Source organism: Venturia canescens, chromosome 1 (genome assembly GCF_019457755.1).
Source record: "Venturia canescens isolate UGA chromosome 1, ASM1945775v1, whole genome shotgun sequence".
Lineage (NCBI taxonomy): Eukaryota > Metazoa > Arthropoda > Insecta > Hymenoptera > Ichneumonidae > Venturia > Venturia canescens.
The window spans coordinates 18,988,017-19,015,181 of NC_057421.1; the positions used below are offsets into that span (position 1 = coordinate 18,988,017).

General features: G+C 39.8%; 3 protein-coding genes and 1 pseudogene across 3 annotated transcripts in view; all 4 read left to right on the top strand.

The window, feature by feature from the left end:
• The first annotated feature begins 530 nt into the window (after nt 1-530).
• LOC122419175 (esterase FE4-like) lies at nt 531-2,349 on the top strand (annotated as a pseudogene).
• Nucleotides 2,350-3,453: 1,104 nt separating this feature from the next.
• Nucleotides 3,454-6,592, top strand: LOC122408365 (venom carboxylesterase-6-like). The gene is made up of 8 exons (XM_043415137.1): nt 3,454-3,754; nt 3,934-4,226; nt 4,479-4,678; nt 5,109-5,305; nt 5,393-5,558; nt 5,638-5,828; nt 5,921-6,207; nt 6,292-6,592. Exons 1-8 carry the CDS (start codon nt 3,536-3,538, stop codon nt 6,494-6,496), a joined length of 1,758 nt encoding a protein of 585 aa, XP_043271072.1. The 5' UTR covers nt 3,454-3,535; the 3' UTR covers nt 6,497-6,592.
• A 2,178-nt stretch (nt 6,593-8,770) lies between these two features.
• Nucleotides 8,771-17,062, top strand: LOC122408290 (venom carboxylesterase-6-like). The gene is made up of 8 exons (XM_043415026.1): nt 8,771-9,206; nt 11,440-11,738; nt 11,835-12,034; nt 13,520-13,716; nt 15,089-15,254; nt 15,319-15,509; nt 15,976-16,262; nt 16,527-17,062. Exons 1-8 carry the CDS (start codon nt 8,991-8,993, stop codon nt 16,735-16,737), a joined length of 1,767 nt encoding a protein of 588 aa, XP_043270961.1. The 5' UTR covers nt 8,771-8,990; the 3' UTR covers nt 16,738-17,062.
• A 2,606-nt stretch (nt 17,063-19,668) lies between these two features.
• The window catches only part of pico, a 156,334-nt gene continuing 148,837 nt past the window's right edge, over nt 19,669-27,165 (top strand). Inside the window, exon 1 of the mRNA XM_043414760.1 lies at nt 19,669-20,529. The gene's annotated coding sequence lies outside the window, so the exon portion shown is untranslated. The remainder of the gene's footprint in view (nt 20,530-27,165) is intronic.

The window sequence follows — 27,165 nt, forward strand, 5'->3', positions numbered from 1 at the left end:
ATATTTTTTGTCCCGGAGATTTATTTTCGATCGAAAGATGCGTTGAATTTTGTGAATTCGCAGACGATTTCGGTTCATTCAAGCTCTCTATAATTGCCGTTCCATGAAATACTGGAGGATTGAAAATGTTGGATACTCCAGATGACGCGATCGCTTCGTTATTTTTGTGATGAGGAGGGGCAGACGAATTGTATTCGCGATTCGTACTCACCAACTAAAAAGGCAGAAAATAGTTTTTTCTTGATATTTTTCATCTTTTCCAATCATCTTCGACCCCACAATTTTTTATCGGCGTTTTTGACCAATTATACTGAAGATCAGTTGTTCTTAAAATCGATTGTTCCTGGATCAGCAAAGCTCGAAAAAATCTCAAAAAATAGGATTTTACAAGAACTGAAGACTTTTTGGCAAAATATTAAACCCGAACACAAACTATTACACAAAACACAAAAATGATTAAATTCTACAAACGACGATTCGATAGTTTGAAGTTTTTAGTTTTCCCGGCGCTGCACGGAGGCATCGCCACGATGGCGGTTAATCACAGTAAAAGGATTGCCAATTGTTAGTTCAACCAATTTCTCAACTTTAATGTTAATAATTTATAATCTGTCAGACCGAACGAGCGCCGTTAATCTCGAACGCAATTCATTCATACTTTCAATAAATGTGAAACCAATTATTTGTTCAACGCTGTGGCTGCTGTAATAAGCCGAGTGTTTTTCAAATACTTGTCAATCATACGCAATTTTAGTATTTCTCATCGATTAGACTGCTTATCAAATCCTATCAAACCGATAAATTCGAGATAAACTATAATGAGAATTTATGTCGTAGCTCAAGTTTTTTTGGCAGTTTTTCCGGTGTTAGGTGTTTGAGAAAGACACACGAATTGGCTACTTAAATTCACAGCGCCGTTTTATAAATTCACGTAACTCCAAAGATTCCCACAATTTCTAGACAGTTGGAGCTTCAACGTTCAATTTTTTGATAAATATTGCTCACTTCGAACAAACAAATTTTACATTGTCACAAAACTACTTCAGAATTACGATTTCACAGTTCTACGTTCTTTGTGAGTTGAAAAATTAGCAAAGATCATGACAAGATTTTTTAGAGTGGGGTTCGATCTGTTCGCAACAGTGTTAATCGTCGCCTTAAGCATAAACCTTGTAGCAAATGAGGAACAATCACCGGTAGTTCGCATTAAAAATGGTACCCTCAAAGGTAGTTTTATGACGAGCAGAAAGGGCAGAGTAGTTTACACGTTCAGGGGCATTCCATACGCGCAGCCACCGATTGGTGAGCTTCGATTCGAGGTAAGCATCAACAGAATTTTGACCCACGAGAGTAGACGACCTGAAAAAATCACCTGCCATTATTAAGGATCTACTCCTTAAAATTTTTTTCTATTTAAACAACGTTTCCATGAAATAAAAAGCAAGAAAAGTTGATGGATGAAAATCATTCAAAAACTTTATAAACACCTGTCGATCTTCACTACCAGCCTGCTTCATTCGATTTGCAATCTGATTCGTTTTTACTACTATTTCCAACAGCCTGCACAGCCATTCGGTTCGTGGGCTGGTGTACGACAGATGAAGAATGATTCGCAGTGGTGCATCCAACGTGACATCTTTCTGCATCAAGAAGATATGATAGGCAGTGAAGATTGTCTGTACCTAAACGTTTATAGTCCAAAGTTGCCTTTGATGGACGTAAATGCTACGCGAAAGTACCTTTTCCGGTGATGCTTTGGTTCCACGGTGGAGGTTGGATTTCGGGTGCGAATCCTTCAAACTCCAACTTTCCTTCTCGATCATGACGTTGTTCTGGTAGCTCCGCAGTATAGGTAACTTAATTCAGCCTTCCAGTGTAATCGTATCTAAAAAAAATTAATTTTCAAAACTTTGTAAAAAACCGAGAAAAATATGAAAATAAGAGATTCCGTACAGGCTCGGGCCATTAGGATTTCTGAGTACGGAAAATTTCCTCTCTCCTGGAAATCAAAGCATGAAGGATCAAGTTCAATCGATTAAATGGGTGCGTGAAAATATCAAGGCATTCGGCGGTGATCCCACCAGAGTTACAATTTTCGGTGAAAACGTTGGTGGCGCCAGTGATAATAATAATTTTTCGTTCACTTACCGTAGAAATCCAACATCCGATGAACCTGGGGAAATCCCGATTCGATGGGCTCCAGTAGAGACCTCAAATCTCGAGTATCTTGGTATTGGAGGACCGGAGGATCTTAGCATGCGAGTCAATTTGTTTTCTGACCGCATGAAATTTTGGGCGAGACTTCCATATCGAGCAAATATGAAAAATTGCAGCTCAGCAGTAAAGTAAATTTAACCGGACTATGCTCAACGATCAACGAGCGATTTTTTAGACCCGGCTATTTTCGAGGAGAATTTCTTCTTATCGACTGATGCTACAAACAATCCGAAAATTCCGTGACTTCTTACGAGGTCTGCATTGTCAACTGCCAACATCAATGAAACTATGTTTTACATTGCTGCAGAGCAGAAGTTCTTTTGTATCGACTACTGATACCATAGAAAATGTGTGGTTGACTGTGAACTTCACAACGTTGATCGAAAAGTTGAAGAAAGCTGTAATTTTATACAGTGAATAAAAAACGCCTTTAGTTACGTAACTTCAACCTGATACTGTTCGTCGTTTTAATGTTCCAGAAAATAAGATATATGAAAATATTCGCAATATGTCGCTTCGAATAAAGGACATTGATGGGCGATAAGAAAAATCGGCTGTAGTTCCGAAAGGGACACTTCGATTTGAACACCCAGCTTTTGCACACATAAAAAGGAGGTTAAAACAAGGTCACACCTAAAATTTCAACCGCGGCAAATGATTTTTTCAATGTTTATCATTATTTTTGTGTGGCGGCAGCCAACTCGCGAGAACGCGCATAGAGCATCTTCGATGTGTATGCGGAATCGTTGGGTGGGTCTGGAGCACCTTCGATGTATGTTTGGAATCGTTGAGTGCGATATCATTGTTCCATATCATCATCGTGATGCATCTACTTGTTAAGAAGAGTGGATCACGAAATCAAAATAATCAGAATTTAATAAAATTTGGTGATCAAGTATACAAATACAATTTTTTTCAAATTTTTTTACCATATGGTTATCGAATAATTGAGCGTTAAATCGAAGTTCTTATGCACGAGATGTATAACTGTATATATGTAAACTCTATGCTTATACACGTGAACTTTAGTGTTCAATTACTCGAGAACTATGTGGTAGAAAAATCTAAAAAAATTCAAAATGTCTCATATATTTTTAAAGAATGCATTTACCAAATTTTATTAAATTTTTATAATTTTGAAATTCTTTACATTTTTAACGTGGTTTAGCATGGCAACATTGTATCGTCGCGATCCACGCTCCTTACATTGTTACAGTCTGATTGCAGTGAAGCGTCGAACAGTTGTATTCTGACCGTTGACGAGATAAGACGGCACAGAAGAAAACAGTCTGCTGTGTATAACTATTTTTGAAGCAGAATGTTGACTGATTGGGCTGGAAAATGGAGATCCTTCATGTCAGTCTTGATCATTTTTATTGTCACTGTTGAAATATCTTTCGCAGCAGTTTCACCGATTGTGCAAATTAAAAATGGTACTTTGGAAGGGATTGTTGTTAAGAGTAGAAATGGTCGAGAGATTGCTTCTTTCAGAGGTATTCCTTACGCCCAACCACCTGTTGGTGAACTCAGATTTGAGGTCAGTGTCTCTAGGTCTATTATGTAATGGTTTCGGAATGTAAACGCTATTGTATTTCACGAAGTGTAATTTATTCTAAATCTTATGCGAATTTCGAATGCTTTTGCTCGTTTATTGACTCTCAGATTCTCATATTTGGGTTCATCAAACAGTCAACTCGATTTTTTTCTTTCTGACAGCCACCAAGGCCATTCGACTCTTGGGCAGGTGTACGATCAGCGCAGCATGACGGCAATGTATGTCCTCAGCGTGATTTTATTTATAATCGAAAAAATGTAATCGGCGTTGAGGACTGTTTGTATCTCAATGTGTATACTCCAAAATCGTTCGGGAATGACAACCAAAGCAAAAGTTACCCTGTCATGATTTGGTTGCACGGAGGAGCCTGGTCCATGCATTCGGCTCATTCGTTGGTTTTTGGACCAGAGTTTCTCCTCGATCATGAAATCGTTTTGGTTGCTTCTAATTATAGGTATGTTCAAATGTGGCAAAATCAAAATTCATATCCAACATTGATATCGATTTTATGTATCGATCCAAAGATTAAGCTGTTATCTATATTTATCGGAATGTTTAGCAATTGAAAGCGTTATCAAGACCAAGCTATATTTCAAGCTGAACAAGTATAATTTCCTACTGCATTTTAAATATTCTCGCGAATTCAAGATCGTCTTTTGATGTTTCTGAGTCAAAGTTGCAGTTTGGAAAAAAAAAATGTTTACAGACTGGGGCCACTGGGCTTCCTGAGCACAGAAGATTTCGTGTCTCCCGGAAATCAAGGACTGAAAGATCAGGCCCAAGCGATCAGATGGGTTCACGAAAATATAGCTGCTTTCGGTGGCGATCCAAATCGCGTTACAATCTTTGGCGAAAGCGCTGGTGGAGCGAGTGTTCATTATCATTTGATCAGTCCTCTCTCTAAAGGTAGGTTTAATATAACAGTCCACCTGGTACCACGTCTAAATATTACAGTCGAAATATCACCACGACAAAATATCACACATCAAAAAATCACGAACACAAAATTTTACATGACCAAAAATACGTGTGACAACGTATTAGGATATTTTGTCCCTGACATTATTTGCCGGTGTTCTTTTGTGGTGTAATTTACAGTCATGGATTCGTCCAACTTGAAACAAGTCCGCATAAAAATTAGATAAGCTTTTTACCCACTTAGAAACACACGAGCAAGCCATCAATTTACGACTTTTTGCATCTTTTTTTGTTTGAAGTTTTCAAGGATACCATGCGAAATATTTTTCAAGTTTCTCCACCTTAAGTTTACTAGAAGTCATTAATACACGAACTACAGTTTCATGGGACCAATGAAATGTAAAAATTACATCAACAGGTTTGATTCATCGAGCGATTTCGCAAAGTGGCAATGCTTGCTGTCCCTGGGCACTGTCTCTACCGGGAGTCGCCAGAAGCCACGCTGATCGTCTCGGAAAACATCTCAATTGTCCGACCGATGATTCGAGAGTCCTTGTAGAGTGTTTAAAGAAGAAGGACCCTGCCGATTTAGTAACCTCCGATCATATTTACGAGGTATGAGAATCCTGTTATTCTCAGTACCAAAAACATTCTTATAGTAATCAACATTTTGTGAACTAAAACTTAAAAAAAAAAAAATAGGTGTTCGGTAGCTGCCCCTTAATTCCATTCAGACCTGTCGTCGAACCTGATCATCCAGGTGCGTTCCTTAAAGAAGAACCCGTGGAATCGATTAAATCTGGAAATGTAATAGATATTCCTTGGATGACTGGTATAACTTCGGAGGAAGGTGCTTTGAAAGTTCCCGGTAAGTGCTCGTAACAGAAACATCTCTTCATTATAGCATGCACACACGAAATGTTATTATCTCTGTTTCTGTTATTCAGATATATACGGAACGAAGGATCAAGATTACGTCAAACTACTGGATGAAAAATTCATGGAACTCGCACCTATAACCTTACTGTACGACCATACCTGCTCTGAAAAATTCATGAAAAATGTAACTGAAAGGATTCGTCAATTTTATTTTGGTGATGGAAAGATTGACGAGTCTAAAAGAATGGATATGGTCGATGTAAGTTGCTGATTGACGTGGGATATTTGGCACAGCATTTTTTAAGCGTTTAGCTTTGGTATTATGATCTTTTGGCTTTTCCTCGTATACAGATGTACACGGACGCCTGGTTCTTTATAGGAACTGATAATGCTGTTAGGGATCACCTCAAAGCACTCAGTTCTCCAGTATTTTATTACTATTTTACGTATAAAGGAAGTTTTTCGTTGAGTGGGATATTTGGAGATGCAGAAAAAGATTATGGAGTCGTTCACGGGGACGAGCTGCAATATTTGTTCCCTTTTAAAGGAGGACTTCTTCCAGAGGAATCAATGAAGGAAGAAGATCGCAAAATGGTGGATGTGATGACTCGTCTTTGGGTCAACTTTGCGACATCAGGGTCTGTTTGAATAACTCGTAATTAACTAATCCTCTCATGACGTTATTTCTCTTCGTGTTTTTCACTTTCTTTTCATATTCGCAGCAATCCAACGCCGGAGAAAACCCCGGAAATTCCAGTGAAGTGGACACCAGTAAGAACTTCCAATCTCGAGTATTTCCACATTGGAGGGTCACAGCGTTTGAAAATGGGTGCCAATCTTCTTTCTGAAAGAGTCAATTTTTGGTCCACCATTCCATATCGTAGCAAAATAGAAAGTGGTGCTTCTCGCACCAGAGATGAATTGTGAAATTGTACACAATTAAAAATAGGATAATGAAAAGCATTTTATTTCGATGGTTTTTTATAAAATTTTGGTCAGGAATAAATTCAAATTTGCTAAAAACTCGACAGATCTTTTTTTTCATTGTATGAATAAACATGCCTGAAAGAAAAGGAATCGATTTTGATCTACAGCCACAAGGTATCTGAAACACAGTTGACCACACTTATGAAGTGATTTTTAGCTAAGCCAGTTGATACACTAATCTACACATTTCATTCAGAATTTATAGAGACACATTATTCATGATTTTGATTTAAAAAAATAATGCGTACTTTTTGAAGACAGTGCTGTCTAAGACATTGGTTATTTTCAAAAATCAGCTTATGATCAATCTCAGTGAACTCAGTCGATTTGCCTGATAAAAGTAATTTAAAGTACCGACTGCTGGTAACCATTACGAAGAATGACGAGATGAAGAATTCAGGAATCTACTGTTTTCACTCGCGGTCTTGTATGACCAAAAGAACATTGCGCAAGGTCTGAATCGTGGTGCCCAACAAATACACATCGACGTTATCAATAGTAATGGCTTAAATTTTTCATCGTGAAGGACATCAAACAGAGAATTTTAAACCACGGTCTATCAACCAACGTATCGAATAAAAAAAAAATAAATAAAAAAAATGGAGTCATGGTATTTGACATTAGCGTGTCTGACTTGATGAAAAATGATTAACCCCGAAGAATGTTACAGATGTAAGCAATCTGATGTGATCAGCACCGAGTCCTTGTCGAACCCTCTCTAATGAAATAATGGCTAGAAAACTTATTTGATCTCGCTGGTTCACTGCACTTTCAATCCTCGAATGACTGATATATTGACATGTTTCTTAATACCATATCCTGAAACAGTGTATCGTCGAGATACTTTCCAGGATGCTGTGCGCAGCATCTTGAAAAAATGATTACAAAACTCTTTATTTGTACATTGCTCGACACACACCATTGAAAGAAAAAATCAACTAATTTCCTCAATAAAATCGATATTACTGAATCACTCGCCTCGACTTTATCAGTCCGATGCAGTTCAGTCAAAATATACAAGTCTTAAAAACTCATTCATATTTTATTTTCATTGGAATTAAAACAAAAATTTAAAAAATTAAAAAAAAAACAATAAAAACAAGTGAATAAGATAAAATATGGACTCGATCTGTCAATTGTTCGAGAACAATTTTATTTTTAATTATTCGTATGGGAGGCGTTTTTTTTTACAAAATGTTTACCACTCCGCATAATGTTATCGTAATTACATTACTCAAATAGCAAAATACGTTTGATTCAAAATATGCACGGACGGTGTATTAAATGTGATACAAGTTTCTAAAACGAAACCGTGTCAGGTCATAGCAACGTGTAATAGCTGAGTCACGATAACTAACTGATTAATGCGCGCTGTATTACATTCGTATACTTGCATGTTAATATTTTTCTGTTTCTTGTTTCCGTGCCATCAAATGTATTAGGTCCGCAAACGTGAGTGATCGAAAAACACGCGCACCCACGTGGGACGATCAGCGAACCTGTGAAACAGGTTCGATCTAGAGGTGGTGTAATTATAATCAGAATTCTAAATCTTACTAATGCACGCTCGAATAAATACAAACATTATATGTCCTTTGCGTATACAAATATTCAAGTACGGGATATATTTCGTCAATCTCAAACACACATCGAAGTTCACATATTTTCCGAGCGGGTTGAAACACTTCGTTAAATAGTACGGAACACATTTTCAGAGACTCATTTATATTCCGTTCTTCGCATATTTTATTTAATAACTAGATATTTCTTCACATACGGTGAGTGTACAAAAATGGAAAAAGTGTTTTAGAAGGTTGTAGAATTCGTTCGTTCACTTTTTTTTTGAAAGACTGAAGACTTTTATGGGAAAAAAAGGAATAATAATTCTCTAGATTGAGGACAGTGGTCTCAAGCGATTCGGAATTGGCCGCCGAGGACGTACAACTTCATTAACGTCTTTAAGTCAAATCGGGGAATTCCTTAATAGAGCAATGGTAATTAGTCAATCTGCGCAAGCATATAGATTTCATATCTCAGCTGTTTTTGATAGAGCTCAAGCGCAATTCGCGCTTGGCGCGAATGTGTGATAAATCAAGAGGCGCGACCAACGTGTCTCGCACTCAATTTACATGATGGCTGCGGCTGTATCAGAATTCTTCCTTCCTCGTTCCACACGGAAATATATAAAGTCTCCGTCGACTGGCGTCTCAGCACATCGTTCTTTAATCATAGGACTTACGTTCACTTTCGAGAGACGACCAGTCGGGTCCTTACCGTCGCGAGGTGTGCTCGCGCAATCTTTGACTGCTCTCTCGTCAAACAAGCCACTCTATCAGTTACTCCGCGCGATAATTTCTCGGTTCATTATCAACCGTTGACACATTCATTATTTTGTGATACAAAAGTCACTTGAATAAATTTTAAAAAATCGACAATGCACCGACACTCCGTAGAGATCGGGTCACCGATCTTCATGACGATCAGTTGGCTGTGCAGCCTCAGTCTTGTTACCGCTGCAGCATCACCCATGGTCCACGTGAAAAATGGAACTCTCGAAGGTAGCATTATGCAAAGCAGGAACGGCAGAGAATTCGCAGCTTTCAGAGGCATCCCTTATGCCCAGCCTCCAATCGGCTCACTTCGATTCGAGGTAAGCATCAATCGATCGCTCGACAAAGTGTCCTGGGAAAATTGAGATTTTGTGCAGTGACTTTGCGTTTTTGATAGTGCGAGCTTTTTCGCAGAGTCGCTCATTGATTATTACAGAAATTCATTTGCTTTTTTTAGATCAATTTATGGTTTTTTTTGGGCATACTTGGAATGAAATTGCTCATTAAACGAATGGCAAGGGTGATCGCTGAGCATTCAAACCAATTTTCGACCATGTCAAGTCACTCGGTTCACCTTTTCTTATTTTCTCTGAGCTACCTTTTCTTTTTTTTACAATCTTTTCTTTTTACAATCTATTGCGCATAAAGTGAGTAATTACAGGAGGAAAACCGGGAAAAATTATCCCAACGCTTGCCACGTTATATCAGATTCAACCTTGCACTTGTATCCTCGTCTTTTATAAATGCATATTACGAGTGAGTCTTAATGTTCGCGAACGCTTTTAATTTATTGACAGTATCAAAAAGAAGGAAAAAGAATTCGAAGAATGATTTTTCAACGCAATACGTTGACGCTTCGCAGAATCTTCGCGTTGGCATTGAACTATGCTAACACAAAAGTCTGTATTAACCTGTAACTCGTTTTGACATTCATAATTTATGTATATCGAAGTTGAGCGACGCATCTAGCGTTCAGAGATAAAAAGAAATATTGCGACTCCGTCGGTGAAAATGCTCGCTGAGAATTCTTTCACACTCAGCGATAAATATTCCGTGGTAGCATCCCGTGTTGTTCCAGATCTAATTGCTTGAAGATTTTTATGTGCAAAAAGCTTCGGTTAATAAGAAAAAAATTGAAAAGTGGATGCTTCGAGTCACGAGAGGCACACTTCCAGAGTGGCGCTGACTGGAATTTTTTCTAAATCTTTAACTACAGAAAAAAATTTTTTTAAAACTGGCTGAGTTCAACATATCGAGTCGATTCATTTCTTAGGGTCCAGCAGCTTAAAACGAAACCGTTATACGAGCACTCGTGCGTCCGTTTCCTTGGCTACCCACTGCCTTCGAATTTCTCTGAAACTGGATAGTCCAAATGTAAATGAAATTTTTCCGACTTCTTCATGAAACGAGTTACGTCGCGGATTAATCCGTGGTCGGTTCCATGAACGAATTTAGATCAGTAGTTCTGAACGTTGACTATAACGCGACCCAATAAATTTCTAACGGAGCGGAAAGAACTCTTGAGGCAATGAATCTGGAAAATTCTAATTAAAATCATTCTATTTTCCGATCCTCCTTTCGAACGGAGTTTTTGGTAATCGGGTATTCTAATTTAAAAAAACTCGTTTGGAAAATTTACTCTCATGACAGTATCTATAAATTGTGACTTTGAAGTCTCGTTGACTTAAGGGGTCTACTCTAATTAAATATTCGCTTTTTTTTATTGCATTTTCTGAAAGTATACATATTTAAAAGTATCATACTAAAATTTGATAAAGATCTGAGCAGTCTAAGTGTACTTTTGAGCGACGTTTACGTGGCTGTCTGAGCCCGCCAATAGGCACCGCTTAGTACGGTACCGCGTACCTGCCTTTGTTCAGACGCGTTTTTCTCAAAATTACGTTTTTGCACGACTTCTTGATAAAATCTCCGAAACTATTGAACTGATCCTTACTAAAAGTTTACATGTTCTTTATGGCTATAGCTATAGTGCATACCGTATGAATTTAGAAATTGTGAGTAGAACTTTTTTTTTGTGTAAAAAACGATGCAAAAGAACGTGCTTTTTCGTAGTTTTTGGAAAAATGGCCGCCATTTTGTGATTTTTGAAAAAATCAAAAACCGTATGATATGTGCTATAGCCGTTTATCTATTGAATCTAGAACCATTTTTGTTTCTTATACCCCGATCATCCATTCCAGAGATTTTATCAACAGCGCGCACCCATAATTTTTTTGGACCAGTCTTCTCCTCCATTTTTCTGTACGAAAACTGAGTAAGATAAATGTAAAAAAAAAAATTTGTGTATTTTAAGAACGTATTTTTTAGGCCTAACACTTTTTATATCCATATTTATAATTTATATACCGGTCAAAAAAATTCGTGAAAATAGTCTTCTTTTTGCCTGTCTAATTAGGATAGACCCCTTAAAATTGAATGTGCGTGTCCTCGGCCGTATAATTCAATTGACAGGAAATGAGTAATGACTGACAGAAAGCCCAATTTTAGAGGATTTGGCATCTGAAACTTGAAAATTTGTGCGGTTTCGTGTAGCCACCAAAACCATTTGGCTCCTGGTCTGGAGTGCGTCCGGCAAAGGAAGATGCTCCGATCTGTACCCAGAGAAACATTTACACCCATCAGGAGGAAATCGTCGGTATTGAAGATTGTCTGTACCTGAATGTTTATAGTCCAGGATTACCGTCAAACGAGGTTGATGGATCTCGAAAGAATTATCCGGTGATGATTTGGTTCCATGGTGGTGGCTGGGTCACTGGCGCTGGTCATTCCGAATTTTACGGTCCAAAATATCTTCTCGATCACGAGGTTGTCCTAGTGACAGTGAATTTCAGGTGAGAACTCGTGGAGTTGTTCAACGACTATTGAGCTCAATGATCAACGATGATCGTAAAAATAATTGAAAAATTCTTATACAATTACTATCGCAGACTCGGACCATTAGGATTTTTAAGCACGGAGGATCTCGTCTCTCCTGGAAATCAGGGAATGAAAGATCAAGCGCAATCGATCCGATGGGTTCATGAAAATATAGCGTCTTTTGGTGGCGATCCTAATCGCGTTACGATCTTTGGCGAAAGCGCTGGTGGAGCTAGTGTCCACTACCACATGATAAGTCCCCTTTCGCAAGGTAAGAATCCAGCAAAATCGTACATTTGCTGTTTGTAAGTACAGCTACGCAAATGAAGTCTTCGCTGTACACTGAAAAAGTGAATTTGCAGATGCAACAAAACTTTTGTTGGTCAATCGATATTTTTTTATTGTAGTGAAAATTTTTCATGTGAGCCAGTAAATTAAGTGCTCGAATCAACCAAATTTCTGTTTGGCTAAAAAGTTCATGATTCTTACCATAATTCGTTGATTGAATTAAAAAAAAATAGTTGAATCAACGAATTTATTTCTTCAGGATATTTAATAGATGAGTGTAGCTTTCGAGTTGTCTTCTATTAGTGAATGGATCGAGATAAATATCGATAAAAATGTGATGTTCTTACCAAATATAGATGCACGAAGTATTGCTGTTCGCTTAATGATTATCATGAGGATAGATTTATTTGATTTGAAACTTTGTAAAAAAGTGGTCTATGGAAATCAACAGGTTTATAAGTCAATTAGTTTTGTTCTCAATTTGATACAGTCATCAACGTTTCTAATGGTGAAAGTAATTTTTCGAGCTGCCTCAACAACGCTAATAAATATTCTCGACAGACGTAAAAAGTGGATCGAAATGTGAGTCTTTCTCATAACACGACAATTATTAAACTGAGGCTTCGTTCGAGAATTTATTTTTATCTGTTCAACCGTACGTCAAATAATGATAGTTGCCAGTCGCAGAGCTCGTTCGCTTTAACGGTATTACTGACCAATTAAAAAGACTGAAGGAAATTTTTAATGATCGAAATCCGCTAATCTGCTTTACACTCGAACGTAACGTGCCTGTCGATTTTAATTGACCGATCGCTCGGATCGTTTTCTCTGAGTGTTATTCACCAGTGTTGTATGCAGCAAGTGTTTTACCTATGAGATTAAAAATACAATAGTCTCATTTTTTATCTCGAGGAATCCTATGATAAAAAATTCTAATGATCAGAACGTGAAGGCGAAAAACTGCGAGACAAAGACTTCGGTTTTTTCTCACGTTTATCTCACGACAAATGGCTTCGTCATGATGTTTAAAATAAGCTTCCGGTTTATATTAATTCTCTATATGACTGGAAACCTTTTATGCAATTGCGATGAGCATAAAATCATGGAAATCATAGAGTTAATGATAATCGCACGTACTTGCCATAGAGGGAATTAATATGTCAGCGTTGAATCAACGTACCCATAAATATTGTGATGCTTTTGAAAAACAGATCATCAGAAATGCGTGCTGAATGGTTCATGAAATCCTGAATTATGTATTCCAGAGACTCTCGGAGATGTAAATGATACTGATCGAGCTATATTATGTCACGCCAATGTTAGCCTTCACTTTGAGAAACTCCTTTGAAACGAATCGTTCATTATATTTGTTTGCATGGAGCATTGATGATAGGAAAAAAACAAAATTACATTATTCGCTCATAAATGTGTGAAATTAGTGGAAAAATACAGGGGCTTTTGTCCACAGGACTTTTCCATCGTGGAATCTCACAGAGTGGCACGGTCTTGTGCCCCTGGGTATTGACCAGACCAGGAATTGCCAAAAAGCAAGCAAATAAACTTGGTCAGCTTCTCGATTGTCCTACCAGCACATCCACTGAGCTTATAAAATGCTTGAAGAAAAAAGATGCGATCGACATTATCGGCACGGATCGGGCTTTCCAGGTAATTAAACTTGTCAAATTGTATTGTTGCTGATTTTTGTTTTCAAATTTTTTTCAATCATTGGATTTACGACGAGGACAAAAAATTTCAAGTTTATGGAATGCTGCTGGCTGTAATTTAACACCAAACACAACACTTTCCCCAGTTGCCTGAGTAAAAATCATCGACTAATCATAACTTTTTATAAACTTCATGGTACCGTGGTAACTAAATATTCACCAGTTTTAATCATTTCCGTACGAAATCTCGGGATGTTTGTTTTACTTTACCAACTCGTTTCCCATCGATTCTAATGTATAATTTGCGCTGATGAAAACACATTTATGTGAGATATTCACTGCAACGACAAAGTCGTCACGAAACACGTGCAGATCGTGGCGAAAGTTTACTAGCTGACTAACACCTAATGATCGTGCTTAAGAATCTTTAAGTACTTCGCAATGTGGGAATAAAAATCCCCAATAACAGAGAAAATCAAAACAAAGGGGAAAACTTTGACTGTAACAAGAACTACGATTTCTCCCACGTGTACAGAAACTAATTGAGTTCAAAATCCAGCCAACCTCGTAAGGACAAAGTCATGAATTATGGTGGGCTTGGAATTCTCAACGATACAGAAATCGGTTTTCGATTCGTAATTTCCATCAGAACGTACCGGCTTGATCAATATTTTTAATGAATTACATCAGACTAATGAATGAACGAAAGAACATTTTTCATAATATAAATAAAATGAGACGTGTTCAGCAAGATTAATTATAGTGAACTTCTATCTGGAAATGCGCTCGATCTGTCATGCAACATGTAACGGAGTAGTGTTGAAAGATGTAGAAGTAAAAGTGATGTAATAATTTATCCACGTTAGTTCCATTAAATTGAGAAGCATTCCTGAACACGAATGGCTGAAGCATTAACTAGATATTGACGCGTTTGTGCCCGAATCCTTCATACGCTCTGCCAATTTTTCTGTTTTCATTCCACTTGCACATTTTAGTGCAAAGCGTTAAAAGAAAACTGTTTACTGCCCCTCCGAGCATTGCGAATGCTCCAACCGCAACCTTAAATAGTTGAAAAAAAAAACATTGATTAACCGGTTCCAGGATTCGAATGGGAAATAAGAGTATCGAGGAAATATCAATGAATTCTTTACGATCTTGCGATACGTACGATCTGAATCAGTTGGCAGAACGTAAATAGAATTGCATGCCACCCCCAAAGAATTATCTCAGGCAATAAATTCTCTGCGAGTATTTCACATCACACTTCTCGATAGTGAAAATCATCGTAATAATTATCAGAACAATAAAGTAATAATAAACCTCACCTTTGCGCGACTACGCTGTATTTTAATAGTAATTCACCGTTCGAACAGGTGTTCGATTATTGCCCTATGATTCCATTCAGACCTGTGATCGAACCTGATCATCCGGGTGCATTCCTGAAAGAAGAACCAGCGCAATCATTGAAGTCTGGAAAACTGGCTGATATACCATGGATGACTGGCGTGACTTCTCACGAAGGCGCCATCAGAGCCGCTGGTAAGATGACGATCAATGTCAGGTGTAATCAGCATTTTTTATCAATCAACATTTTTTATATCAGGTATTTACGGCCTGGAGGATAAAGAGCTTGGCAAACTGCTGGACAAAAAGTTCATGGAACTCGCACCAACGACTTTGCTTTATGAGGATACGTGTCCTGGAAAGCTGAAAGACGATATTACGAAGAAAATTCGTCAATTTTATTTGGGTGATAAAAAAATCGACGAGTCCACGAGATCGAATCTTATTGACGTAAGTCAGCAGCCACTCTCCGTGGCTCTGAATACTCTGCTTTTTCATAACTCAAAATTCATTTGTTCTCGTGATTGACAAGAAAATAGCAATGATCTCTGCCGAATAGTGGTCGAAAAATCGAATACAATGATGCAGGGATTCGAAGGAATGATTTCCTTGAAAACCAGACTTTCATTTCGTGAAAGATGCTAAATATTCATAATAAAATCAAAATAAGTATTCTGTCGATGAACGGAAATAAGCTATAGCTTATTTTATAAAATAAGAATCATCTGAAAAAACGAGTGCTTCACTTTTCCTAATTATTAGTAATAATAAATCCTTCTGTACAAGAATCTCTTGTAAAGAACTGTTTTCATGAACGGCTATGTGTAACGAGACTGCAAGGTGGAACGTTTAATTTGCATCTTGTTTTTCACCCTACAATTTTCTTCGTATTTTCAACGCATATTTTTCCTCGCAGCTATACACAGATGCATGGTTTTACATCGCAGCTGACAATGCCGTGAGAGATCATCTCGAGGCACTCAGTTCACCGGTGTATTATTATTATTTCGCGTACAGAGGAAGCTCCTCGTTCAGCAAGATATTCGGCGATGAAAAAAACGATTATGGAGTTTCTCATGCAGATGAGCTGCAATATCTGTTTCCCGTTGGTGAACAACTTTTCAAGGATACGCCCTTGACCAAGGAGGATCATAAAATAGTCGACTTGCTCACTGGTCTTTGGGTAAACTTTGCCAGAACAGGGTACGTTACAAAAAAAAACTATTTTTACTCCTTTATTGATCGATAGACACGTAATTAGCGTTCAATGGGTTTCAAATAATTAGGATTTTCAATGACATTCGTTTGAATCAAAACATTCAATTAAAAAAAAAAAACAATCCATGCTAAAAGTTTGAAGGTTTCTGATTTTTTTTCCTCTACATTTTTCCATCACAACTTGAAGTTCATGTTGAAGTGTCAACTGATTCGATGTGTGGTAATCGCATTTTTTGCCGATACTTTCAGAAATCCTACGCCCCAAAAAACGGCCGAAATTCCAGTCAAGTGGAAACCAGTAAGAACTTCCAGTCTCGAATATCTTCACATCGGAGGATCAAAAGATCTTCACATGGCAGCTGACTTGTTCCCGGACCGAGTCAATTTTTGGGCCAGTATTCCGCATCGTGGCAAAGTCCAAGTCAATCTCGAAGATCATCGTGCAAGAGACGAACTGTAAATTGGAAAAGCATTGCCAATTATTATCAGCGTGAAATACAAAATGCAGCGAGTGAGAAGCATTTGAAGAAACGAGTGTCAGCTTCGATATTGTAGAAAATTTTGTAAAAAATGGAGAACTGAACGTAGAAACTGACGAAACTTACAGGAGAATCTTGGGTGATAAGGAGCAATGAAAGTGATTTTTGTAAGCGTTTTTAGATGATGCAAACGCAAACTTCAGTCTCGGTGGTCGAAGAAAAAATTGCCTCGAACCAACAAAGTACTAATATATTCAAAAAGCTGTTCAACCGTACCGTACAAATATAAAAATATTCCAATGAAAATGTTCAAATTTTAAGTTTGTTCCCCGGGTGCGAATCGAGGGACCGACGATTCTCGAAGAGTCGAATTGCCACTCGTTTTCACAGCCATGCAAGCCAGAGAATAATTTTGCTGTGCAATATCAGCGAATGGATTATCTTGAGTGATTTCCTCGATGTAAGTCGCATACGGTACTTCGTCGAGTTTTTCAAATCCCAATCGAGCTGCTGATTATGTATGGAAGTAAAAACGAAGTACGGTGATTAGTTTACGATTGAAATGAAGTTTTCCTGCGGTTCATCGTTACTCCCGTGTACGTGGCTTCGAGCTATTAAATAATATTTCTTCATGCCTCTACTCGAGCTATGCATAGACGTCGACACGGACTTCAACGCTGATTTGCAATGTTACTTTCACTCCTGACCTGAACCCACGAATCGGCCTTGCCGGTTCTACATTTTGTAAATATGTGAGACGAAGAATTTTTACTGGCATCGTCGATAAAATCGAAAGTCTGCAATTTTTCAAAACTTTCTCTCCAATCAATGCACAAATTTTCGACGCTCTGTTATACTGGAGGCAATGATCGTATCAGGGAAATGAACACAAAGAAAGTTGCTTTCTGAACCGATTTCGTGTTGAAGAAAACATTTTTTTCTTCATCTTTCGTCAATAATTAGCTTCGTGAAATCAACGTTTTTTATTACGAAACTTACGAACCTATTCTCTGGCTGTTATTCGAGCTGAATGTGCCGATGCAAGCGGATACGCCGATTGATCTTGATTTCGCAACGCAGGAACGCAACAGTCCAGTGCCAATAGATTTTCCTCGATGATCGGAGCTGACGCACAGCGCGTCGATTCTAAAGTATTTTTCAAGGTTGCTCATAGTGTCGTTTACTTTCGCTCCGACGGAAAGATGATTTTCCAGGGTTAATATGGTCGCGAGAGCTGTTCCTGTTACTTCTCGATTATCCTTATCAGACTTGCGGTGCAGAGACATGATTGCGAGTCCCACGACACTGCCGTTTCCTTCTTGAATGGCACAGACGCTGTGCTCTTCGAACATACATTTTTTCAGGAACCATCGATAAGCCTTCAAAGAGTCAACGTCCTTGGATAACGAAGTCGCTAAACATAATGGCTCTTCCAGAAAAAAATGCGACTGAAAACAAAGGCTGGCGTTGTTGCAGAAGGAAAAAAGGTTCAACCGAACCTCGATCGAATTGCCGTTACATGTATCAGGCTGTAAGTCGAATTTATATTATCGCGACGAAGATCAGTGATTCTGTAACCTGTCGTCGTTCTCTCCCAAATCACAGGGGCTTCGAACCCTGTCTGAGATCTGCTCGATCCAAAAGTTATCGACGCTTGCGATGAAATTCTGGAAAATTCTCTGCTACGACTTGACACTGCTAGGTCGAATTTTGTACTGGGTCCAGGAGTCAAACTAACCCGCTTGGTCATTATGCGCTGAAGACCTTAACTGTTTCCTGTCAGACGAATAGGATGTCACTGATCAAAAAGTTCTTCATATAATCTGAATATGGCTCACAATCGATTACAATATACAGAGGATAAAATAACCTGTAAAATATTTTCAGTTTTTGTCCGCAATTCTTACAAAATTCTTCAAATTTGAGTATAAAGTATCACAAAACTTGATTCGTTAATAAATTGCAATAAAATGGATGAAGAAGAAAAAGATGAAACTGTGCTGGCAATGCAGAGCAGGATCAAAGGCCCACTCAGCTGGGATTCTCCACCATATGCAAAAATCAATGATCTGAGAGAGATTCATTACGACGATGTGCTCAGTCTAATAAAGGTAATCGCATCAATCATTAATGCAGCATTTTAGTGATATTTTTTTCATTCGGCGTAGCATCATTACTTCAAAGAAGATACCATGTGCAAGGCCTCATTTATTCAACACGATGAAGAATCGATAAAAGAATATTTGAATCTTGTACGTGTGTGGATGAAAGATTCGACGAGCATCGTGGCAACGAGTTCGATCAGCGGTCGTGTGATCGCTGCCGCAATAACCAGGATCAATAGTGAGCTTGATCGAACCAACACGTACTCGCGAGTTCAGATTTACCGGGGCGAAACATTGGAAAAAATAATGCACCTGAAAAGCAAACTAGTCAAGCAAGCAGATGCTTATAAATTCTTCAACGTTCCTGCAACATTTCGAGTCTACCTGCTCTGCTGTCATCCAAGTTACCAAAACAGGGGGCTGGAGAGTGCGCTTTTGGAGACTTGCGTTTACGTGGCTTCGGGGCTGCGTCTGTCAGCGATCGTTGGCATTTTTACTTCCGGTTTCAGTCAGGATATCGCAGGGAATCTTGGATTTCGAACTTTGTCAGAAATACGCTACAGTCGATGGATCGTCGACAACAGAATCGTCTTTCGTGATCCAGGCATAGGAAACTATTCTGCAGCCTTCATGGGAATGACTGTACCTGAAGATGAAGAATTAGCTCTGAGGCAAGAGACCAGAAGATCGTTCTACGAGAAGACGCCTGTTAAGGAATGCCGACCGATTCTTTGACTTTTGAGTCCAGCTTCAACAGTCACATGATTAGAGAGTAAATTCGCTACTGGAAGCGTATCGTCCTGTGAGTATTTATCAGTTACAGTAAAAAATTGTAATTGTACAATTTTCATACGACCGTCCATCCTTGTTATCGAAACTTGTAAAATTCTCGTGTCACAAGTTGCAACGTTCTGGAGTTACATTTTAGTGAGTTTACTGGCTGCGTGAGACAGCCCACCGTTTCAAAAAGCTCCGTTGCATGAGAAACTGCTGTCATATGACGACCCAAGTTATCCAAAGAGTACAGCGCCAAGCCCAAAGTCGTAGCGATTGAAAATAATCTTACCTGCGGCCAGTAAACGCATTCTGTATCCTCGGTGGTCCCGCGGAAGATTTCTCCTTTATCAATGAAACCTTCGTTCTATTTATTTCGAGCGGTAGATCATAGATGTGAGGGGCACCCCAAAGGCAAAAGGAGGCGCGAGGGCTCGGCGGGTGGAAGGAGGAGGAAGAAAAGTCTGGGTTTGCGGTAGCCGGAGGAGCGAGAGGAGCGGAGTAAAGAGGGCGAAGAGAGCGAGCAGCGGAGGGGAGAGGGACTGGGAGTGCGCGCGCGAGTTCGATGAAGGCATGCGCGAGTTCCGCGATGGCCAGACACGGCGAGCGAGTCAGTGCATGGCGGCCTGAGCCCCTTAAAACACATATCGAATAGTACTCGATGGTCGATCGTTGTAACACGCGAATCTCATTGCTGTGCGCCGCGTGCCGATTGTCAATCGGCTTTGACGTTTATAAATTCGTATATTAAAACACCGACAAGTGCTTGAACTCATAACTTCTTTATTTTTAAGTTACACGATACTGTTTTTTCGCTATCGTATTTCGAATTCGCGAGTGACAGTGAGACTCTGAATTCTTGGACGTTCACGAGGGATAATCTACCTGAAACTCGTGAGTTTTCACTCATCCTTACGTACACATGATACCGCTATTTTATTATCTTCCTTATCGTCCAATACGTCCATGCATACATAAATATAATCAATATATTATTAAACGCGAAGCCTCTTCCAAATAATCCATCGCTTGACTATCGAAAAATGTCGAAGAATTATTGACATTCTAATCCCAGTTATTCATTGCTGTGTTATCCCATGATATTGTAATTTTCTACTTATGCACGTAAAGATTTTAAACAATCCTCTGACGATCGTCCAAGAGCTTGATTTACGAGGTGAAGGATAGGCAACAAGTCTCGTGTAATCAGGAAATTTCAAAGTCACTAAATGTATCGTTCAAATCATTTTATCCCTGAAATTCCATCAATCGAATATCTTTGTAAAAATAGTTTCTCTGAGGCAAGCGGAGCAAGTTTGTCATTGTAAAAAATGTGATCTCCAATTGTCAACTGATTCGAACGTCCTTGACGCAGGATTAGCTTGTATCAATATAAACTTTTTCGTAAGATAAATGATTAAGAAACGCGAGTGTTTTCTTTTATCTTTGTTCCATGAATTATCTTATGAGAATGTTGCCTTTTCACAAGAGCGCGTATTAAAAGTACAAAGTCGTAAAAACGTGACTCCGAATAATGGTTATAATTGACACGAGTCTTCACACAATTGAAATGGATTAGTGAGTAAATTTTAACTTCGTGAAAAAATGCTATAAAAATTCTCCGGCGAATATCTTGCGACATTATTCTCGTCTAATGACGTGTCTCACATAAATATGAGGGCAGGGGCACTTGTCGAAGTAGACAAATGGTCGGTCGCTCGATACTGTGCTCGATACATCCGTTTTTATATAAATGTCCACCACGCTCCGGTGCAACACATTTTTTAACCTCGAGCATTGGCCTGGCAAGTTTTACCTTTTGAGAAAAATGTCAACCTCGTTGTTATATTGAACTTTATTGTTCGGTTGGTGCTTGTATTTCCTTCGCGTTCTGTATATGACGTGACCGATAAACCGATCAAACTTGCGGATAATTAATCGTATAGTTCGAGGCTGAGGAACGCTTAATTGCATACGAAAGCCAATATAACTTGGAAATAAGTCCTTTGGTACGTGCACTTACATTTCGACGCTAAAATACACGTACAAGTTTTCGAATATAGATATCGATCCCCCAGTGTAAGCACCACACGAGCGTTAATTTTACTTATGTAAAGGAACGCGCAGCATCGTTAAATACGCCAGTGTACACATGTGCCTGTGTTTGCACACGTCTGCGGATGGGAGTCTTAGCCTATATTTATTTTCCAAATCCCAATTGAAGGTTTTCACGTAAAACAAGTTCTTACACTACCACAAATGGATTGGGACTCCTGGCCTTGCTGGGTGCTTCGATTAAACGGAGTTTATGGATTCTTTTCACCCTTCGGGTGAAAAAATACGAAAAGTGTGTTCGTGACGACTCTTTCTCGTATGGTTGCTGCTATCGACGATTGTCCGAACCTTCTTCATGGTGTTTTCATTCCTTTGCATTATCGTCAGATGTTTTTTTTTTTATAACTTGATAAAATTTGTGCCTGTGTAACACAAAGGTTCGTGCCTCAAATGGTGGAGATCAACGAATCCAAGGTTTTGGTGCTTAGAAATATGGGAAGTCTGCTCGAGCGAATTTGCGAGATTCGTTGGGGCTCTGGATCTGGCTCTCTTTCGTTCGGACCTTCACTTCGGCCAGGCCTGCAATTTCATTGTATTTCGAGTAATCGATTAAACGGGGTTGAAGAAACCGTGTTTTGTTCTTCAAGATTTCAGAATAGACTGGTAATTTGGAGGGCATGTCACTCAAATCCGGCACGCATACGTATTATTGGATTTTTTTTTCATTATCGCGACTCCGCAGAGTTGTATCTGCAACGGCGAAAGCTCGAACGTCGCGTGTCTACGGCGAACTCGTGCACCTCGGCAAAAAACTCGTTGGCTCATCGTACCTCGAAAGTTTTTTGCGAACTCACCACATCGTTCAGCGTTATCGAATAACTGTGACAAATCCTTTTTTATTTTATTCTTAACGGAAAACTGAACAATGTCAATCCATTAAATGAGCGCTCGAAACAGGGAGTGCCCGCTCGTTGCATTCGTTCCAATAATTAACTAAATTAACTATTAAAAAAGTATCTCTTTCATGAAAACGATTTAAATAATCGTCGTGTGAGTCGATTCGTTACCCATAAAATCGCTAATAATCCAAACGATTCGCTCGCTGGCCATGTTAAACTGTCAATTACATCGCACACGTCAGATTTAAAGTGAACCAAGACTCCAATCTTTGTCTCTGAACGTCAGTAGTACTGCGACCTCGCCCCGCAGTACCAGAAATTTCCGTGTTTTTTGTACCTTCTTTGTTCGAATGCAAGCGAATTGCTCTCGAAATGATTCGTTAATTGCTCTACTGAGCTCAAATAATCCGGAAAATTGTGTGATTTCAATGCCTTAACGATGTTGATTTTCTTTCCATTCGAATGACGATCATTAGGAACATTCCAATATTATTTCACGCGTTATTGATTGATATGATAGTACAAGGAAAAAAGTTTAGGACCGCCGAGTGTGACTGAGCGTTCGATCCAATTTAAGGTCCGATACATTATCTTGAAAAAAGCTTCACGCCCTTTAAAGACTCAAAGAAAGCCGAAGAGAGACAGACGGACGGATAGAAAAGGAAAAAAAACGAGAGAAATGGGCTCCATGTTGGCCGGCCGAGTCTCCTCGATGGAGGCTAAACGATCAGGCCCTCCTTGTATTTTATTTTTTTTCGTTTCATTTTTTTCTTCCGATCTATTCTTTTTATTTTTATATCCTCCTCTAAACACGACGGTAACGCACCTCGCGTATCTTCTTTGAACTTTGCCCTCTCTCTCTCTCCCCCTCGTGAGTTCCTTTTCCTTTTTTTATGGTATCGTTTAGGCCTTCTTCGTGCTTGGAGCGGCACAGCGAGGCTGTAGTCAGCGACGATGCCGCCACGCGAACACACGCGCTCACACTCACGTGCGTGCTCCATGTTCACGCTGCTTCCGAAATAAACCTCGCTCTTGCTATAAATAGAATAAAAGACGAAGAGCGATGGTTTACGGTATTCTGTCGATGTGTATCGGAGGTACAACTACGAGAGCGGAGTTCTCCCGAAGTTAGCGAAAATCGAGAGAGTCCTCGTGAAAAACTGAGACGCTTTTTCGTCCACGGGGGCATTTTATTCGATCGTTGGCGTTGGGAAGGATTCGAGAGTCATTATTCGTTTTCTCTCGTGTTCATCGGTGCCTTGAAACGAGCTTTGTCGATGAACGTTAATGAAAATAACGTTCCTAGCTTTTTCGGGAGGCCTACAAAAGCCCGTGGCTTTTCTCCGATGGCTCGAAAGCATTTTTAATTACAGAATTGCAACGCAAACAGCGGGAGCAGACTCGATCGGTTTGATCCATCAATATTTTCTACACCGAGGAAATAATCTTCCTGATTCGACAAAATTTTAGTCCCATCAACAAATCGTGAGAAGCACTGAATTGGCCGACTCGAATTAATGTTTGTGAATACAATAAAAAAACATCGCCGAATCAACGAAAATTTTGTTGCCCCTAGCTTTGTTCGCCATGCTTCGTAGATCCAACGGAGACCGGTACCCTGAGTTTCTAGATCGTCGAAAAAATATTTCGAAATCGTTGCAGCGGTGCCCGCACTTTATTGGCGTTGCGAAAGTTCAGCATTTCGTTCCACTCTTACAATAGTATCTTCAGTATCACGAAATTTGACGACTTCCGCAGGTTCCCACGATCGAAAATGCCACAATTTCAGGTCGAACGCTCGCCTCATTTGCGTGTGAGGAAGGTGTATTCCTCGCACAAAGACAACAGTACGCACAGATGGATGCACCCGCATGTATATCTATAGAAGTATCGAGCGTGGGTGGATGCTTATTGCAGACAACGTCGTGTCCATGAACACACCCCTTTACCACGCTCGTGGTCGCTCGCTCGCGCGCGCGCGCGCCTTCAGCATCGCCGCCACCAGACAGAAAAAAATGTACAATAAAAATAAGTCCTAAAGTGGTTTTCACGTGAAGAAGAAGATGGAGAGTGAGAGAGGAGGAGGAGGAAGGAGCCGTGCGCGAGCCTCGTCTATACACAGAATCGTGCGATCGTGCACCGCGTCGTGCGCCATCCAAGTTTCACGTCGGGGACAGCGAGTACGACCATTCCTCCTCCTTTTAAATCTCCTTGGCCCTCTTAAATTTACTATAAGCCAGCTGAGGGTAGATGAGAAAGATTGCGCACAGGAGGCAGCGGAACCTCGAAAAATTTCAAGTTTCTCATTACCGTATTAAAATAATATCTATAATGTGAGTCTCTGTGTTAACCAGTGTTTGGAAGATTGTTTTACCTCGAAACTCCGACAAAAAAGACAGAACTTTCGTCACTACTCTTCGGTGTAGCGTGCCCGCTGTCTTTGCTCCTCCATAGATAATTTTTCTTCGTTTTTAAATTACAAGTACCAAGTTGACTCAATACCCACTTCGATATCGATGATTCGGAACGTCACGATGACTTTGATCAGTTTTTTCGAATGATTGTTTTGAAAAATACAAAGATATCTGATCTGGGACAAGATTTTTTATCAAATTTATATTGTTATCGTGATTCCAAGATGGCGAGAGTGTACTCAAACGTTGTGATACGCGAGGATCTTCATTCATTGCAGTGACTCCATTACGATTTCGAAACCCTGAAGATTTCGGGTCAGAATTTTCTCACCGGTCGAAGTACCGAATCCACTGAACACGAGAATCCGAAAATGTTACATGTTTGAAATTTCGTACCTTTGTTTAACCTACGACAACCGGCGTACCTCCCGACAGTTAATATCATTGCACACATGCCTTTAAGCATTGTTGTAAAACAATGTGGCAGCGTAACCGGCTAATCTCGTCGGTGTCGCGTTTTCGCGAGCTCACCCTGTCTGACTCTCAAAGGATTCTTCCACTCGGCTCCGACAAACACGTGCCACTCTCTTTTTCTCTTCTTCCTGGTCTCGCTCAAGCACACCACCCTCTGTACAGTCTCCAACGTATTCGTAAGGCGAGGGAATGAACGCGTGAAGCGTTTATCTTGAAAGCTCGGAAATTCATTGGTTTTTTTTATATCTATATGTTTTCGCACACCCTCGTAGCGCTCGGAGCCTGTAGACAGTTCCGGCGACCCCACTTCTCGAAATACACAATGTGCCAGAGGTCGGAATCCTCTTGCGATAACAGGTCAGCGGGTGTCGAGTCACTTCCTCGGAGATCAGAAGATCAAAAATCAACGTAGGTCGCCTTTTTCGCCCCTTTTTCTATTCGCATTTACTTGCATCAACGTTTTTGCCCTTTTCGCATCGCTCTGAACGATGAAAAATCTTCGTGTGCCGTCAATAGTGAGCGATCGGTGCACAGTCAGATTTCTCTGTGACCACTTCTTATCACGATTTTAGTCAATGAAAACTTAGCTAAAGTCAATATGCCCGTTCCGAAGCGGGTTTTGAGATGCTGCCCGGGACTTCCGTGCCAGTGAGAAATCGGGTGGAAGCGATGGAATCGGCTTATTATTGAGGCCCGATAAAGCCGCACGAGGAAACACTTTCGCTTATTCCTTTTCATTCCATACTAGTGCAAGATTATTTATATCCAGCATCCACAGTCCCTTATTTCGTCTCGCGGGGCTTTCGCTTTCGAAACATTACAAACGAATGGATGCGCCGCGCTGTGAGAAATGATCGATTTGCTGATACAATTTTCTCATCAAATTTTGACAGCTCGTGACAGGGAGCGCGCACGCCGAGGCGCGAATGATCCAAACAATAAAGAGAGCTGTGACTCTGTTCGTTGATTCTTAACACGGTGAGATAAGCCGGTAAAAAGGACGCCATTGAACATTTAACAATAGACGTGAAAATGTTCTAAAAGAATTGATAAAATTCGGTTTCACCCGGTTCGAATTTACACCAACTTCTGTGAGACTTCTCTAGCAGAGCAAGATCTCGGACAGGCAAGGGGCGAAGTCACGAAGCTTTCTCGTGCCTTTCGGTTGCGGTTTGCAACGTGGTCTGACGTTGTCTCGTGTGCACACCGTCAGCACGGAAGCGATCGATAAACCATTGCAAACAACGCCCCTATTGTCGGCGTTTGTATATGTAGGAACACACGTACACACACATTTACACACTTCTGGATATGACCAAGAGGCAAAACGACGAGAGGGCATCTCTTTTCTAAACGACGAAGAATACAAGTCCTTGGAATAGATCGAGCGAGAATCTTTTCTCCATCTCTCCCTCTCTCGCCCTCCCTCACTCGCTCTATTCTATTTTTCATTCGTAACTCTTCCTCGTACACTCGAACGAGGGACATTATCTTTTCGCCTTATCCGTTACGCGAAGACGGAGATGCGCTACCTTCTGCGGCGTATACTTTTATCGCACTCCCCCACCGGTTGTTCAATAGAATTTTAATCTCGAGACGATTCAGACGCTTGCGATTGACAAAAGTAGGATCGTTGGATATATGGAGCAATATTATTTGAGGCAAATCGTTCAAGCCCTGCTCGATAC

Coding starts and splice junctions, on each gene's coding strand:
- LOC122408365 (XM_043415137.1), top strand. CDS start 3,536: ATGTTGACTGATTGGGCTGGAAAATGGAGATCCTTCATGTCAGTCTTG. Junction 4,679..5,108: donor GATCAGTCCTCTCTCTAAAG/GTAGGTTTAATA, acceptor TTACATCAACAG/GTTTGATTCATCGAGCGATT. Junction 6,208..6,291: donor GTCAACTTTGCGACATCAGG/GTCTGTTTGAAT, acceptor TCATATTCGCAG/CAATCCAACGCCGGAGAAAA.
- LOC122408290 (XM_043415026.1), top strand. CDS start 8,991: ATGCACCGACACTCCGTAGAGATCGGGTCACCGATCTTCATGACGATC. Junction 12,035..13,519: donor GATAAGTCCCCTTTCGCAAG/GTAAGAATCCAG, acceptor TTTTGTCCACAG/GACTTTTCCATCGTGGAATC. Junction 16,263..16,526: donor GTAAACTTTGCCAGAACAGG/GTACGTTACAAA, acceptor CGATACTTTCAG/AAATCCTACGCCCCAAAAAA.